General features: G+C 41.0%; 1 protein-coding gene across 5 annotated transcripts in view; it reads right to left on the minus strand.

The window, feature by feature from the left end:
- Nucleotides 1-373: 373 nt before the first annotated feature.
- Nucleotides 374-15,094, minus strand: part of SSBP3 (single stranded DNA binding protein 3) — a 193,105-nt gene continuing 178,384 nt past the window's right edge. For 3 of the 5 annotated variants that reach the window (XM_087929959.1, XM_026707147.2, XM_026707145.2), the window contains 9 exons: nucleotides 10,706-10,794; nucleotides 10,514-10,562; nucleotides 10,193-10,228; nucleotides 8,601-8,655; nucleotides 6,821-6,891; nucleotides 6,052-6,130; nucleotides 4,487-4,515; nucleotides 3,992-4,093; nucleotides 374-2,785 (listed from right to left, as the gene is read on the minus strand). In XM_087929959.1, coding sequence (XP_087786085.1) covers nucleotides 2,756-2,785; nucleotides 3,992-4,093; nucleotides 4,487-4,515; nucleotides 6,052-6,130; nucleotides 6,821-6,891; nucleotides 8,601-8,655; nucleotides 10,193-10,228; nucleotides 10,514-10,562; nucleotides 10,706-10,794 — 540 coding nt within the window. In that variant the 3' untranslated portion in view covers nucleotides 374-2,755. The remainder of the gene's footprint in view (nucleotides 2,786-3,991; nucleotides 4,094-4,486; nucleotides 4,516-6,051; nucleotides 6,131-6,820; nucleotides 6,892-8,600; nucleotides 8,656-10,192; nucleotides 10,229-10,513; nucleotides 10,563-10,705; nucleotides 10,795-15,094) is intronic. The other 2 variants (XM_026707148.2, XM_026707146.2) reach the window with 1 other exon arrangement.

Genomic DNA, 15,094 nt, shown 5'->3' on the forward strand with positions numbered 1-15,094 from the left:
GATTCACAGAACGAGAATCATCAAGTTTTTGTTTGTTTGTTTGTTTGTAAAACTCTGTTACACTCTGGGCAAAGCTGTGCCAAGTTCTGCGGCTTGATAAATTTTTGCTTTTGCATTAAAAGAAAATGGCTGTTTTTGCTGAACGGTTGCACTTTAGTGTTGAGAAGGCATCTTACTTGCTTTTGAGGCTGTCTAAAAGGAATGTGAAGGTGGGTTCTAAATCTAGATGTTTGTGAGAATGTTTGTGATAAGTATGAAGTGTATCTTCAGAATATGGTGCCTTTAAAGAGGCCATAATCAGAATGAGGCGACTTTCCACAGCAGGCTTTCTGGAATCTCTGTATCCAGGAGAGAATAATGAACAGCAAGGATGTGAAATCAAATGTTTATATTTATTACAGCAGGGGGTGGGGGAGAGAAAAGATCTTGATTTATCTTTTAAAAACCATCCCAGACCAACGAAGACATTTAATTTAGCCATCACTTTAATACAATGAAACCTGCCAAGTTATCTCTTTAAAAAAAAGTGTTGCATTAGGAATGGGACAAATCTTCATTTGAAGGTTTATTATTTTTTTCTTTAAATATAATCCTGACTGTAACTGTGAGAATCTTTGTTTGCCCACCCCATCATCTTTCTACAGAAAAAAAAAACTTAATCAAAATGCCTAAGAAAAGGGCAAGCATTTGTTTTTTTAAAAAAATCATTGTCTTCTTAAAAATTACACGGTTTCAAGTACTTTTTTGATAGAGTAAAAACAAGCCAATGTTTTCCAAAATGAAACCAAACCAAAAAGGAAAAAACAAAACAAAAACCCAAACAAAACCATAAGTAAAAAAAAAAAACATTTCATTAAGGGGTGCAGAAAAAAGACATCCCTTTAATAAAACATTATCAACAAATATCGTACACAAACTACAATGTATAATAATTACTTTTCCTTTCCCTCGTTTAACTTTAGAACCAGACTACAAGGTAAGAAAAAACACTGAAACAAGATACAATGTTCTCAAGAATCCGCACAAAGGTAGGTAAATCCAGGGTAAGATAATATTTTACATAATATGAAATACATAGATCAGAAGTGAAGGGTTTTTTTTTCTTTTATATAAAACAAAGACCAGCTACAAGGGGGTGTAATGTACAGAGATCTCAAGACTTGCGAGTTTCACTATACATGATATGCTTTTCTGTAGTCACCCCTACCAGGAGAATGTAAGATTTATTTATTTTTAAATTCTGCTTTTAATTACAGAGTGAGAAGGAGGGAGAGAGAGCCTACAGAATAGCAAGTATACAATTTAACAACAATAATTACTTAAAAATATCTCCATCCAGTTCCAGAGCATATACAGTGAAACCCTAGTAAGATCACATTGTTTCATTAGAAAACCCAAAGCAAAAATGAAAACAAAGCAGTTGTTAAGAAGTTTGCTCTCACCAGTTTTTGAGTCAAGTTTTTTAATGCCTTTTTCATTTTATTTCTGACACCGTCCCAACAGGGGGGAAAAAAAAACACCCAAGTACAGATAGTTGACTTACAACCTTTTAGCAGTGCTTTCAAGTTATGATGGCCTTGGAAACAGTGACTTACGACCTATCCTCTAACCTATGACCCTCACACCACCCCACGGCCATGTGATCACAATTCGGGCACTTGGCAACCGGCTCACATTTATGATTGGTGGCAGATGGTCTTGTGGTCACGTGATCATGATTTGCTACCTTCCCAAGCTTCTACCAAGCAAAAGTCAATGGGGGAAAACCAGATTTGCTTAACACCCAGATTCGCTTATATGGCCATGGGGAAAAAATGGCCGTAAAAACCAAGTCTGGTTGCGTGATGACTTGCTTAACTCTTGCATCGCTAAGCAAGCAAAACCCCAATCCCAATTCTGGCTGTAAGTCTAGGACTACCTGTACCCCTAACCCTCAATACCCCACCTCCCAGAAATCCTGACATTTTCCAAATTCTGCAAAAGGGCAATTCATAGCAGTGCTTGGGGGAGGGGGGAAGGGGAGGGGGGGGAGGAGGGAGGACAAGCAAGGGAGGGGACTAAAATAGTGCATGCCACAGTCACAGATATACCCAAGATCACAATTAAACTTTTGGAGGATGTGATCCTAGAAGGGAGCCAGCTGCATTACAAACTGAGGCAGGGGAAATCTTTTCCACTCTTCTTGCTGAAGGAAGTGTTGTGCTGCAAGACACCAACCTAAAAAGGGGAAGGGGGAGTAATGGGGGCAAAGGTCTTCTGAACAAAACCCACCAATTTATTTAAAAAAAAAATCCTGTCCAGTTTTATTATTTTAAAATGGCTACAGAGACAACATGAGATTTCATATCTAGACTAGTTTCCTTGCGTAGCACAGCACAAACATACAAGAAGTTTAAAAGAATAATCAAGCAAAGGAGGCTGGAATTGGGTGCTAGAGGCTTCCGTTTGTTTCCAAAAAATGAACAACAACAAAAAAAGTGTCATATACATATAATAAATCCTTCTGCAGAAGAAGGATCTTGTCATGTCTTGAAATATTTTAAAGATTTGTCCTTCATTGTTTTATGGAATAAAAAGTTCAGCCTTTTTATTGCATGAAACTAAAAATTAGGGCTGGATCTCCGGCTCTCAGTGTCTCCCTGCCAAACGCACCTAAGCTTCTTCTCGTCTTGCATAATTTCTTCAGATCCTCCAAAGGGCAGCCGACTTTTTCTTTATCCTGGAGAAGAGGATGTGGGGCGAAGGAAGAGGGAAATCACACACTCATTGTCATGCTGGGAGAATACTGGGTGGGTGAGGGAGGGAAGAGGGCGAGAGAAAAAAAAAAGAAAGAAAGAAAGAAAGAAAAATATCACACAGTAAGAATGAGGCCAAAACCAGAACAAATTGCTAACTAATGTGCTAGGCAAGAAAACGGGGAAAGAGACATGGGGTTCCTGAAACAACAACTCTTCTCAACTGATCCAAGAAATCACAGAGAGAAAATATGATAGAAATCTAATTGCCACTCTTTTATCTCCTGTCGGTCAACAATGGTTGGTGGTTAGGTGGAAACTCAAGGGCTGCTGCTTTTACTATTTCCTTTGTCATATGTATACAGTGATAAAGACCCTCACGTTAGAATGAACATAATACAACAAAGATTTAATCTTATATGTTTTTGCATGAAACAAGTTACGCTAATAATGAAGATGTTGCTTTGTCTTAGTAACCTTTGCTTTGGTTGTTGATCAGCATCCCTTTCTCGCGGCCATGTTATATTTTATATTGGCATCATTGGCAGAACCAGCTTCTACTGCTTTGATCGTCCGTCAGGGATGTTTTCAAGAAGTCCACCCATTCAAGGAGATATAGCATAGTTGTGCTTTCCCGCTTCTTCTAATACCCTCATTGAAAATTTGATTCTAAGCTCCTCATGCTAAGACCTAGCATTCATTTATGTTACTTTATTTTTTTTAAAAAAAAAGTATGATTAATAATGATGGCAATGATTTTCCTACATTGAAAGGGCTTCTATGATCAATATAAACTCTAGCCAGAAGTTGTCAAGCAACAAGTTTCTCTTATGCACATACATTACACGTGTTTGCTGTGTAATATTCAAACTGTGAGAGCCAAGCACATTTCTTTTGTGTTTGCTCTCTGCTTCTAGGATTGTTTCAGAGGAACTCTCTATATTTCCTTATTCCCTTTAAATAATTTATGGTTTCCATTGCCTCCCTTTGGAACCATTTATTTTCCTCTTATGTAGAAGGTATGCTACATCCAGATATCATACTGATGATCTTACTGTGGATCTTTTCCCAGTTCTATCAGCCCCCAGATCATACTTCCTTTATTTTATTTTTTTCATCTGATGGTCCAAGAGCCACCCTCACATTGTCAGCCATCATATTTCCACATATATAAAACAGAGAACCCTCCAAGAGCCTTGAAAAACTCTGAGATTGAAATGCAATGCATTTAAAGAACGGGCGTAAGAACGACTCACGTTGTCATTTTGGAAGGAATGGAGGAAGTTGCCTCCCAGTTCACCATCATCTCGTGGAGTGCCCGGAGGATTGCTAATGCCACTTATGTTGTTTGGAGAATTCTACAATTAAAAAGAAAAGGGGAGGTGGGGGGAGGAAGGGGAAACACAGAGACCACACACATACACATTGAAAGTGAGAGAGTGTTTTTCAGCAACGTGTACACAAACAACTATAAGAAAAAAACATTGTTCTCGGATGAGCAAAAGATAGCTAAACACGAAGCTTATGCATAGAAAGAAAGTATTGCACTTCATTTAGAGCATAAGGGTCTTCATCTGCTAAGTCAACAGGGGAAGTCTGCTAACTTCTGGAAAACTAATAAACTTGGACCGGAGGATGAACATTTCCTCCCTACTTTTACCCCACAGTATCCTGTAAACCTCAATTTGACATTTAATACAAAAAAAGGCAACAAGCCCCCACCTAATTACATTAGCAACGTGTTAACTTACTTTTGGAAGTCCATCAATGTCTCCTGACCCTGATGAAAGAAGATTGGGAAGATGGGATGGAGAGGAAGAGAAAAACAGACTGTTAGCGGAAAGGACTTTGTTTCCCCCATCTAGAAACACGTAGATTGTGAACCTATATGCAGAAAATAAGAGGCTGCTGCAAAAGAAAGGTAGGGCTGGACCTTCTGGGAAGCAGCTGGCAGTACATTAGTGAGTTGCAGGTCACAGCTGGGCTAATGCAAACCTCTTAACATTTGCCTCCAGAAAGGGACCTGCTGGGGGGACGCCTCAGCTGCCATTCCTTTGCATGGAAAACTCCCCGGAGCAGAGCCCAGTTCACCTTCCTGCACAGCACTAGAGTAATGGCCTAATCGAGTTGCTACGGCCTCGCCTCCCTCCCGTGAGCTTTCTGACACTGATCAAGATGGAGTACAGCACCTCTACTTCAGCAAGATGTATAAGGCAAGCATGGGAGGTTAATGGGTCTTTCTGCTGCTTTAATTAAAACACACACACCACAGATAGGTTCACGCTGCTTCTTCTCTGTTATCTATCAACAGGAGTGCGGCGAGCCTGTGACTAGCATTTCCTGTTTTCTGGCTAATTTTCGATACGACGAGTGTTTAAAGAATGGCAAAGACATTGGGATTGCTGATTACCAACATAGAACCAGTCACCTATGGAAACTTGGAGGAATTTCCCCCAGAAAAATAAGGAAGAGGAAAATCAAAGCTATCCATTTATGAATGAGAAGGCCCCACAGGTTCTGAACACAAAGAGCATCAGTTGCAGAAAAGGGTAGAATACCAGGGCAAAGGTGCTACCAACATAATGCTAGTCGCACGGCACTTTTATGCCTGTCCTAGTGGTGAGCCTCTAAACATTTCCTGCGGTACCCGTGAGTGATGGCATAAGAGACTGAGAGGTATCATAGAAAAATAAAGGGGCAGTGGTCTGTTGCCCATGTTCCTGGGTTAGGCTGGGGGTGGGTGAGAGAAAGCATGTTGGGGTGGGGAACTATGGAAGGAAGCAGCCCGCTAGAGCAGAAAGGATACTAGATCAGCAATCCCCCAATCTTTACAACTTGGCAGCCCAGGGGAGGGGCAAGAGGGAACTGCCCGCGTAAGTGGTGGGCCGGCCTATGCACTAACATGCGGGAGGGCCCACCTCTCTCGAGTTGAACTGCATGTGTACGCACGGGTCCGCTGGTCCTGCAAGTTGAGCTGGGTGTGTGTGCACCGGCCAGCCACTCGCATGGCCCGGTTCTGAACAGCCCACGGCCTGGGAGTTGGGGGCCCCTGTACTAATTAAAGGCTGGGCTTCCTGGTGCCTAAAACTGGCTGAGGGAAGCCCCTAATTTTTTCCTCTGCATTCTGACCCGTGTCTTACTACAAGGCCGCCTCTCCTGGGTTCCCACAACTCACTCCGACTTTGGAATGATTTGGCCTCCTTTGTAGCCACTCACTGGGTGTGGCTTACCCAATCAGAAACCCCCATAGAACCAACTTCTATTAAAAGACAGAATCCTGCGTGACTTTGCCCCGAATATTTTTTATTCAGCTTACCTAATGAGCCATTCATGTGATGGGGTTCCATCCCACCCATGCCTCCCATGGGGCCATCTGATCCAGGCCCCATTGGGAACTACGAGGGGGAAAAAGAAGGCATCCGTTATGATGGATCATTTGTATTGTAAAATGCCAGCCAACCAATTACCTTATATATTAACAGCTATAACGTTCAGAAGGTTAATCTGCTCTGCAAACTAATTTTTTTTGGGAAGTCTGTTACTAGGAAAAGAACATCTGATAGCTTCAAAAGAGAGAACAGCTAGTAGTATCAAATTACCATCAGTTAAGATGTGGTAAAACATCCTTATTTTGAATATATTGGATCTTATTTTATCTATACCAGACAGCTACCTAAGCTTTGAAAAAAAAGCTGAAATTACCACTGCCTCGAAGAGAGAGTATAGCAGTGTCATATACTTCCCTAAAGTAAATGAAGAGGAGGGAAGCTTCAGAGCAACCCCTGGTAATTAGTTTCAACTAAGTGTGCAAGAAGGAGTAGATTTCAAGCTGTGTTCTCTTTAAAAACAGCCCCATCTCAGCAATGCCTGTGATGGTCTTGACCAGAGCCACATGAATGCTACTATTTTAATAAGCATAAAAAATTAACAAAGTCCTGAAGAGTTAATCACTCGTTAATGGTTTGTTTTATTTCTATTTTGAAATAAATGACTGAAATCAATTAAACTGCTTTACCCTCAACTGATGAAGTTAATTATGATTTGTTATGGTATCTGATATGTAAATTATTAGAAAGCAGACTTACATTCGACCGACTGCCTCCAGGCGGTACAGGATTAATCATTGTGTAGATGTTGTCACTTGAATTTGTCGAATCTATAGAACAGTGAAATCCACTAAGTCAGGGTGATTAATTCATTTCTTAATTAAAACAAACTCATGCCACTTGAACTCATTCTTTCGAGCTTTATCACCTAAAATTCCCTCTAAGTACCACCATTTTCTGGCTAATTTGTATTTAATGAAGATTCACAAAGTTTTTAATCACAGAAATTCAACTGTGAAAAGAAGTCTCTGCTACTAACCAAGGATCTTGAAGCCTTTTTGCTACTGAGGGATGAAGAAAGATAATTTTCTGCCACATGCCACTTAGCGCCTCAAAATTAGCCAGTGCAATTATCTCACTACACCATAATTTTTTCTTCTTTTTGAAAGAAGAGTAATATTTGTCATTTTACATATATTATTTTCCCCAATAAAGCAAGAATCTAGCTTTTTAGCGCTGGTAGCAGGAGGAAAAACCCAGCCAAGCTATAGAATGCCAAACAGAAAGATTTATAAGCAGGCCACAATAACGGAATTTTAAAAAGAGGGGAGATTTGTAGCTGAATTTACATGTGGATTGTTTTATTATGATCTAGTAAGAAATGTAGGTCAGAGTCCTCATAAAAATGCAGGAGGAAAGCAGTGATAATACTGAAACGTAGCTCCACCTCTGCAGCTGTTGTGCACCCCTGTTACATGCAACAGGACCACTTTCCTTCAGTGTCCCTTTCCATTTTTTCTTCTTCCAACTGATGCTCAAAGTGTGAGCTAAGTCAAACTTTGGCCCTGTCAGAATATTCACGAGGAGGAATTCTGGGAGTTGAAGTACAACACGTCATAAAAGGGCCATAGTTCCCCACCTCTTCTGTTAGGGAACCAAGGCTAGGAGGAGATTTTATGCAGACTTCTGGGAAGACATGTGCAGAAGCAGATCACGCAACGTAGGGAGCACCACTGTGCGAAGTGGCATTCTGAAACGGTGTGAAGTGTAAAGCTGGATAATGTGTTCCTGGCTACTTCTCTGAGGAACCCCTTGGCCCCAGTACCTGGAAAGCCCACAAAAGTGGAACATTACAACCTTAACCACGCTGGATTTAGGGAGTTTAATAGGGCTTATTTTACATTTCCCTGTAATTCCCTTGGGGTCTGTAGAAGATGATTTGTTAGATTCCACAAATCACCCGGAGACATTTCACCTTCGATAAAAAGTTTCACCAGGAAAATAAAAAAAAAAACCACACAAAATAAGCCTATTCTAATAAGTCAGCATTTATTAAAAATTATTCATCAAGGGAAGCAGTGCCAAACTTAATCCTACTTGCCAGGAACTTGATGCTGATCGCAAACTGTCTTCAGATGAATCCAGAAAGGCTGAGCCACAGGTGAACCCTCCCCATCTCCATTGTCGAATTCCTACTGTATAACTTCCCTGTACTTTAAGCCTAACAGAACCTAAGCTATCAGTGCTGGGAAGGAAGGAAGGAAGGAAGGAAGGAAGGAAGGAAGGAAGGAAGGAAGGAAAGAAGGAAGGAAGGAAGGAAGGAAGGAAGGAAGGAAAGGAAGGAAGGAAGGGAGGGAGGGAGGAAGGGAAGAAGGAAGGAAGGAAGGAAGGCTTTTCATTTGATTATTGTCTGCAGCTGTTCCAAAACAAATAGGGCATCAACCACTCGCAAATGTTATGTTGTCACTTTCCATCAAGTCCAATAACGAAAGAAACTCCCTTTCACGCCGCCTTTCTCATTCTCTCCCCCATCCCTTACCTGCAGGGCTAGGCATGATGGGTGTTCCAGGAGGACCTCCGCCACCAGGGGGCCCCTGTTGACAAGATTAAATACACATCAGGCACCACTGTGATAACATAGCCTGCGATAGGTCAGCCAGATCTTGCTGCTGTCAGCAACAATGCTTCACCTTGGTATTCAGCCAAGCATTAATCTCCTGCTAAAACCTTCGATGCACCCTTGTAGCCAAAGTGCAATTTCTTTGTTTAAGCCTCAGGAAAAATGAAGGTTTTACGGGGAGATAGTAAGGTGCTTCTATGCAAGATGCACACACTGGTTCTGTCTGTCAGGGAAGGAACCGAAGAAGGAGGACCAACCTTTCTGTAATCTTCACTCATGCAGAAGTTGCAACAATAAGTGGGTAGGTTAGAGCATTGTAACCTGCTATGTCAATGTTTTAACTTGATGGTCTGATTCCCATCCAATTAAGAATACAGCTACTAAAAATTCTGATGGAAATTGCTCTGAGATAAATTAAATCTGGAGCATCACAAGCACTACATCATTCACAATGCTGGGGGTTAGAAAAGTGTTTCTTTCCATACTTTAGGGCAGTATTTCTCAGCCTTGGTGATTTGAAGACACATGGACTTCAACTCCCAGAATTCCCTGGTCAGTGTGGCTGGCTGAGGTATTATGGAAGTTGAAGTCCGTGTGCCTGAAAAGCCACCAAGGCTAAGAGATTCTGCTTTAGGAGGATGTTGACTGAAGAAATGACTTCTTATGCTAATCAACATCCTCTCTTTCGGCATGCTTTATGCACTATGCTTCCTGGAACAAGAAATGTGTTCCCCAACGAGATCTATGATTTGCATGTTATACAGATGTGGACGCTGCCCTTCGGCAGGATAAAACTATGCAACAGCATGAACACTTATAGCCATAATCTAGGCTGCATACTTGTGAATTCAAGTATCCTTAGAGCTAGTCAACAAATGTATTGCCACTTCATGACATTCGTCTAGGTTACTTGTGAAGCTTCATCCTCTTGTGGCTTTTCCCACCAGGTCTGAGAGAATGGACATGCTCTGGGACCCTCAATAAAATGGTGTCACCTGGCAGGCCTAGGAACTCTGGCTCCTCTGTTATGGTGCTTGCCTTATGGAACAGCATCTCCACAGGGATAAGAAAGGTTCTGGCCCTGTTGGCTTTCCAAAGTCCTGGCTCTGGGATGTTAATGGAGCTCATTTTTTTTCAATACGGTCTTGACTTGGGCTTTTAATTTATCTGGATTTGTAGGGGATGACCAGGCTGAGCCTGAGGGTGGGGTCAAATGTACCATCTGTTTGGAATCTCTATACTCCCATAAGAGACCTTAATCCAGCCTCCTTTGAAGTCCATTGACTCTTATCTGGTGCCAATTCGCCTTGACCATTAGTAGATCAGATTCCTGTGCATAGGTAGCATGAAATAAACTTATAGTACTTTTGAAGTCTATCCTGGTTCCTGACTTCTTCTTGCATTGGATTGTGGATAATGGGTTTTTATCCCCTTGTGTTCACTGCCCACTGATTAGATGGTGGCCAAACAGATTTGTTTAACCCATGAATTTAAAAAAAAAAAGAGCTTACCACATATGTACCAGGTGATGAAGAAGAATATGGAATCTGTGAACAAACCAAAGCACATGCATTACTTTTCCGAGAGGGAGCTTTTGACAAAGGAGGGTTCAGAACTCTAATAAAAATATGTACTGCTTTCAAATATGCTTAGAGGAGAGGACAGCTGCACAAAAGGAAATGGAGGATATCCCATGTCTCCTGCTCCGGATGACACCCCACTGGGAAGACGGAGCAAGGGATGCAACATAGATTGAAAGGCAGATGCAGGAAGAAGTAAGCTAAATTCCAAGGTCCAAGTGATAAAGGCATTCCGCAGGGAAAAACACTTACTGAGTTAGCGCTGTTGGGATTGGGCCATGGTCTACCAGCTCCTGGACCCCTGGAGTTCAAGAAAAGAAACACGCTTTTAGTGCACACCTGCACATGTTTACTCAAGCCTAAGCAGAGAGTAAAAATGTGCTCATTTCCACATCCAATGAAAGGTACATCAGTCAAAAGCCAGGAGCATGAGAAACGCCTTACATGTTAATTCCAGGCATGCCGGGCCCTAGAGAGTTGGGTGGAGGTCTCATTCCGCCGCCATAGTTCTGCAATGATAACCAAGGATCAGTCTACCATAACGAGAAGGGAAACCGGAGAAGAAAAGAGAAAGGAAAAAAAACAAACAAAAACGAGAGGGTTAGTTTGTGAAAATGAACTTTAATTAAAAAAAAAAGATGATGACAATGAACATACAGGTCAACTTAGCAACTTCTAAAAGTGAAACAGGGCTGTGGCAACTCTCATTTTGCTGTTTGACTGGAAAAAGTCTACTTTTTTTTTTTAAAAAAGCAAAAAACCTTAAAAGCCACCAAGTTTCCATCTCTTCGTTGAAAAGATAATACTAGAAACGCCCATTGGGCAAAAGCTTCTGGCACTGCCCAAGGTATATTATTAACAAGGGAGTAACCTCACCTGGAAAATAGGTAAGATCTAAGAAAGTAATTCAAACCAAAAACAAACAAACCAAATGCAGTTTGTTCCTTACACATGAATCCAAACAAGTAGAAGATGCAAAATAATTAAATTACTTGCTTGGGGTGGGGTGACGGTTGTGGAGAGACTGATGTGAGGAAGCAGAACATGAGAGAGAGGGGAGTGAGAGACAGACAAAGAGAGAGAGAGATTAATTCTGCTTTAGGAAATACAGAATAATGAGCAAGCAATGGGTTTGCCCAAGAGGAGATGTTGACAGCAGCAAAGTGTGTAGCAGGTTTGCGAAGAGCGTTCCTTCCTCTCAAAAGTCTGTCTTCAACAACAGTAACAAAGAGCAATGCCGATCAAGTAGCATCCACTGCATACACTTTATTTTATTTCTTAAAACATCACAATCACAAAAGACATAGAGGACTTTTCTGGGCAAAGAAATAATAACATTATGGGTCTGTTAATATGATTATTAAAAACCCTTAAAATTAGAGCACTTAAATGACTCTGTTTAAATTCCCTTCTACATATCCAAATGTCTGCTTAGCCCAATCTTCTAGATGTCAAACTTCAGAAAAAGCCAATGCAAGCTAGGCTCATTTGCTTTGAAAATGGATCTACAGAGGGAAAAGGAGCAAATCTGTCATGTTCCTGGTACCATGCAGGGCTACTGTTTAAGAAGCAGCAACAAATAGGGACTTACGGTTGTGGTATATAAAATATGAGTCAAGTCCACAACTTCTGCTCTTTGCCTGACTCCTTGGTATCTTACCCATGACAATGTTCTCTATGCAGACATTGTAAATGCTACTGAATGAGCCAGCTGGATTGCATGATTCCTGTACTGAAAGACCTGCACAGGTTGCTAGCTACCAAATGGGCTATTTCCCCCATCAAGTTGTCCTAACTAAATGAAGCTACAACCACAGCAATGCTTTATAATTAGGAGTTAAAACACAATCTATATTCCTGAGAGGCAAACAGACTACTTGGCTGAAGTATTAAATGAAAAAAATATCCCCATCTAACAGTCCATTACAGCCTCCACTTGATAGTACTTTCCCCCCTCAACATTTAATCTTTTATTGTCTGGAACAGAGATTTAACATTACTCACAAAGTGGAATAATGGCAACCAGGAGGAAAAGGATTTGCTCCGAGTTCCTCACTCACGGCCCATACACAAAAAAGCACATTACAGGTAGAAAGTTTGTCTCTAACATTCACACAAGGCTTCGTAAAGATATGGTGCAATCACACTTGCCGCTTACAATGGCTAAATGACAGGCCTACAACTCCAAAAGTATGAAAGAATGCTACAGCTAATGTGCCGTTTCATCTTGATGAGAAGCACCTGGTTTGCTTGAGATATGCCGTGAATCCAGAACCTTTCACGAGACTGTCTTTGTCTGGCTGGTGCAATTATAAGAAATGCAAACTTTTATGATGGCATATGAGGAACTATTGAGAGCTTTCAGGTCACCAAGAGTTCCAGACCATTAAACCAGACAAAAGAACACCTGGAATCTAGACTTGCTTGGAAATGCAATCCCCTTTTTCTCTTTCCTGGTAGGTCCTCATTCTTTACTGAGTATCAGTACTGTTCATACACTTTTCTTCATGTGTTATACTTCCCAAAATAGATAAACATGCTGCTTTCATAGCCAGAATTGGTGCAGAAGATTTAAATAGGACGCATATTCTAATTATTTCAACCCAATCACTGCATAAACAAGATTTCAGTGCAAATGTGTTCCAAAACTCATCAAAAGTTATCTGCCTCCCTCTCCAAATCTAAATACACTTCTGTCTTTGCCTATGCCTGTCTAGTTATCTAGTCTTACACCCTAACAATAATTGGCCTGAGTAAGTGCTCCCTTATACTTGCATATTTTGTTTATTCTAGTAGAAATAAGGGCCAGAGTGCAGTTCTGATTGAATCAAGAATGGTAAGGAAAGTTTGCAATGCTCAGTACTTCTGCTGTTGCAGCAAATATGAGGAATAGCACAGGATATTAGTTGATGCGTGCAATTTGCAGCAAGAAACCAAAATGTATTCTTGCACATTTTCCTCCTAAGATGCTATCCAATACTTTACAAGATTACGATATCAAATTTGCTGGAATAGATTAAGAAAAATGATTTTCCAAAGGCTATTAGCCCGCTTTCCTTAGGAAACGGATACTCTTTCATATGCTCATTTTCTGGGTCGCATTCTGCATTGGATGCTTATAGATGGTGTCTGCTTAGAAGAACACAAACATACTCTTCTTTTCTGTTTCCAAGCTGTTCTCATTGTGATAATTGTTCCAATTGGGCTTAGCGCTAGTTTTCCACAACCAGTTGGAAAGATTCAAGTGAGGCAGCAAACCAAGAAGTGAGCAAGCAAACTATTATGAGAGGCAAGGAAAAGGTGTTAACAAAGCTGAAGGACATTGTTGTCCCCAAGTCCATATGTGATTTTAGATACCGACTGAATCACATACAGGGATAAACTTTGGAGGTACAGTAAGATACAGGTTGGGGAGTTTTGAAAACATGTTTTATATAAGAAAGGTGAGAATCATCATCGTCATCATCATAATCAGAAATCACTTCCACTACCATATCACCATCCCAGGTCCTTGGGAAGGGCTCACCAGGTGGACAACAATGTCAAATCTAAACATCTAGCTGACTGTATAAACAACTATAATAATGTTAAGCCATAACCTATGATTTATAAATCATAATGAGTAACACACTAAGCAAACATAGGGGCAGCCCAGAATATTTTAGTTGAGTGCAATATTGAACCTAGACACTATTCAAAACAGAGCCCAGAAGAAATTTCCATCTGAAGGCGACATATTTACAACGCTTCATGAAGAGTGAGCTCATCTTCCACTTTTAACTCCCCCTTCATTCCCCCTCCCCCTTATGCACAAAATACAAAATTATGTAATAGAAGCAACATGTATTTTGACTGCTGCCACTAATGAGTCCTCCATCTAGATCAGGGGTCTCCAACCTTGGCAACTTTAAGCCTGGTGGACTTCAACTCCCAAAATTTCCCAGCCATTCCCCAGCAGGGCTGGGGAATTCTGGGTGTTGAAGTCCTCCAGGCTTAAAGTTGCCAAGGTTGGAGACCCCTGATCTAGAAGGCTCCTTAAGCGTCCCCCTGCAATGGTGCTGATGGGCAACATATGTAAACATGTTTGGAACTTGGACTTTTTGTCTCCAACCTATAGAGTGAAGATGATTTTAGCTTGCCTCTGCCCCTGGCTGCAAATGCAGGATAATATAAATATGGCTGTGAAATTCTTGTCATCCCTTAACTGAATGCTACTGCATGACTTCACCTTGACTGGTTTTCTCAAACAGTTAGGCGCATACTGCAGTGAGGAATGGTGGTCTGTAACTTCAACCAAAGGAAAACCTGCCTGAAAATGTAACTTGACAAGGAAAGGCCGGTGTTTCAGCTTGGCAGAGGAAGAAGCTAAGAGAAGCTAAGATGGCAGGACAGAGAAGCAGCAAGCTTATGAAAGAAGAGGTTTGCATCACTCTCACAAGACAACAATAAATTAACAGGCTACTCAGTTACTTGGAATAGCCAAGCAAAAAGTGGACTCAATGAGAAAAGAGAACTTTCACTTCTCTTCCCCCAAATAACTGTAACCTCTGGAATCTGGATCTGGAAACTGGATTCATCCTTAAGACAATCCTGGGGGCAAAAATAAATATACTGCAAAATTTTTATATGTGAGCAAGAGCTCTGTGGGCAGTTTAGAAACCTATCTAGATTCTTCAGGTTTAAACAAAATCAGAACTCTAGAAAGCAAAAATGAAGTTGGTTTGGTTACCACGAGTATTATTTCTACCCACCTACTCTCCCTTTATCTTCCTTCATTTCCTGTCTAGAATGTTGCAAAGGTGAAGTACAGTATGTGATTTATTTATTTTTTAG

The sequence above is a fragment of the Pseudonaja textilis genome, chromosome 3 (assembly GCF_049901715.1).
Source record: "Pseudonaja textilis isolate UNSWEBS1 chromosome 3, rPseTex1.2, whole genome shotgun sequence".
Classification (NCBI taxonomy): domain Eukaryota; kingdom Metazoa; phylum Chordata; class Lepidosauria; order Squamata; family Elapidae; genus Pseudonaja; species Pseudonaja textilis.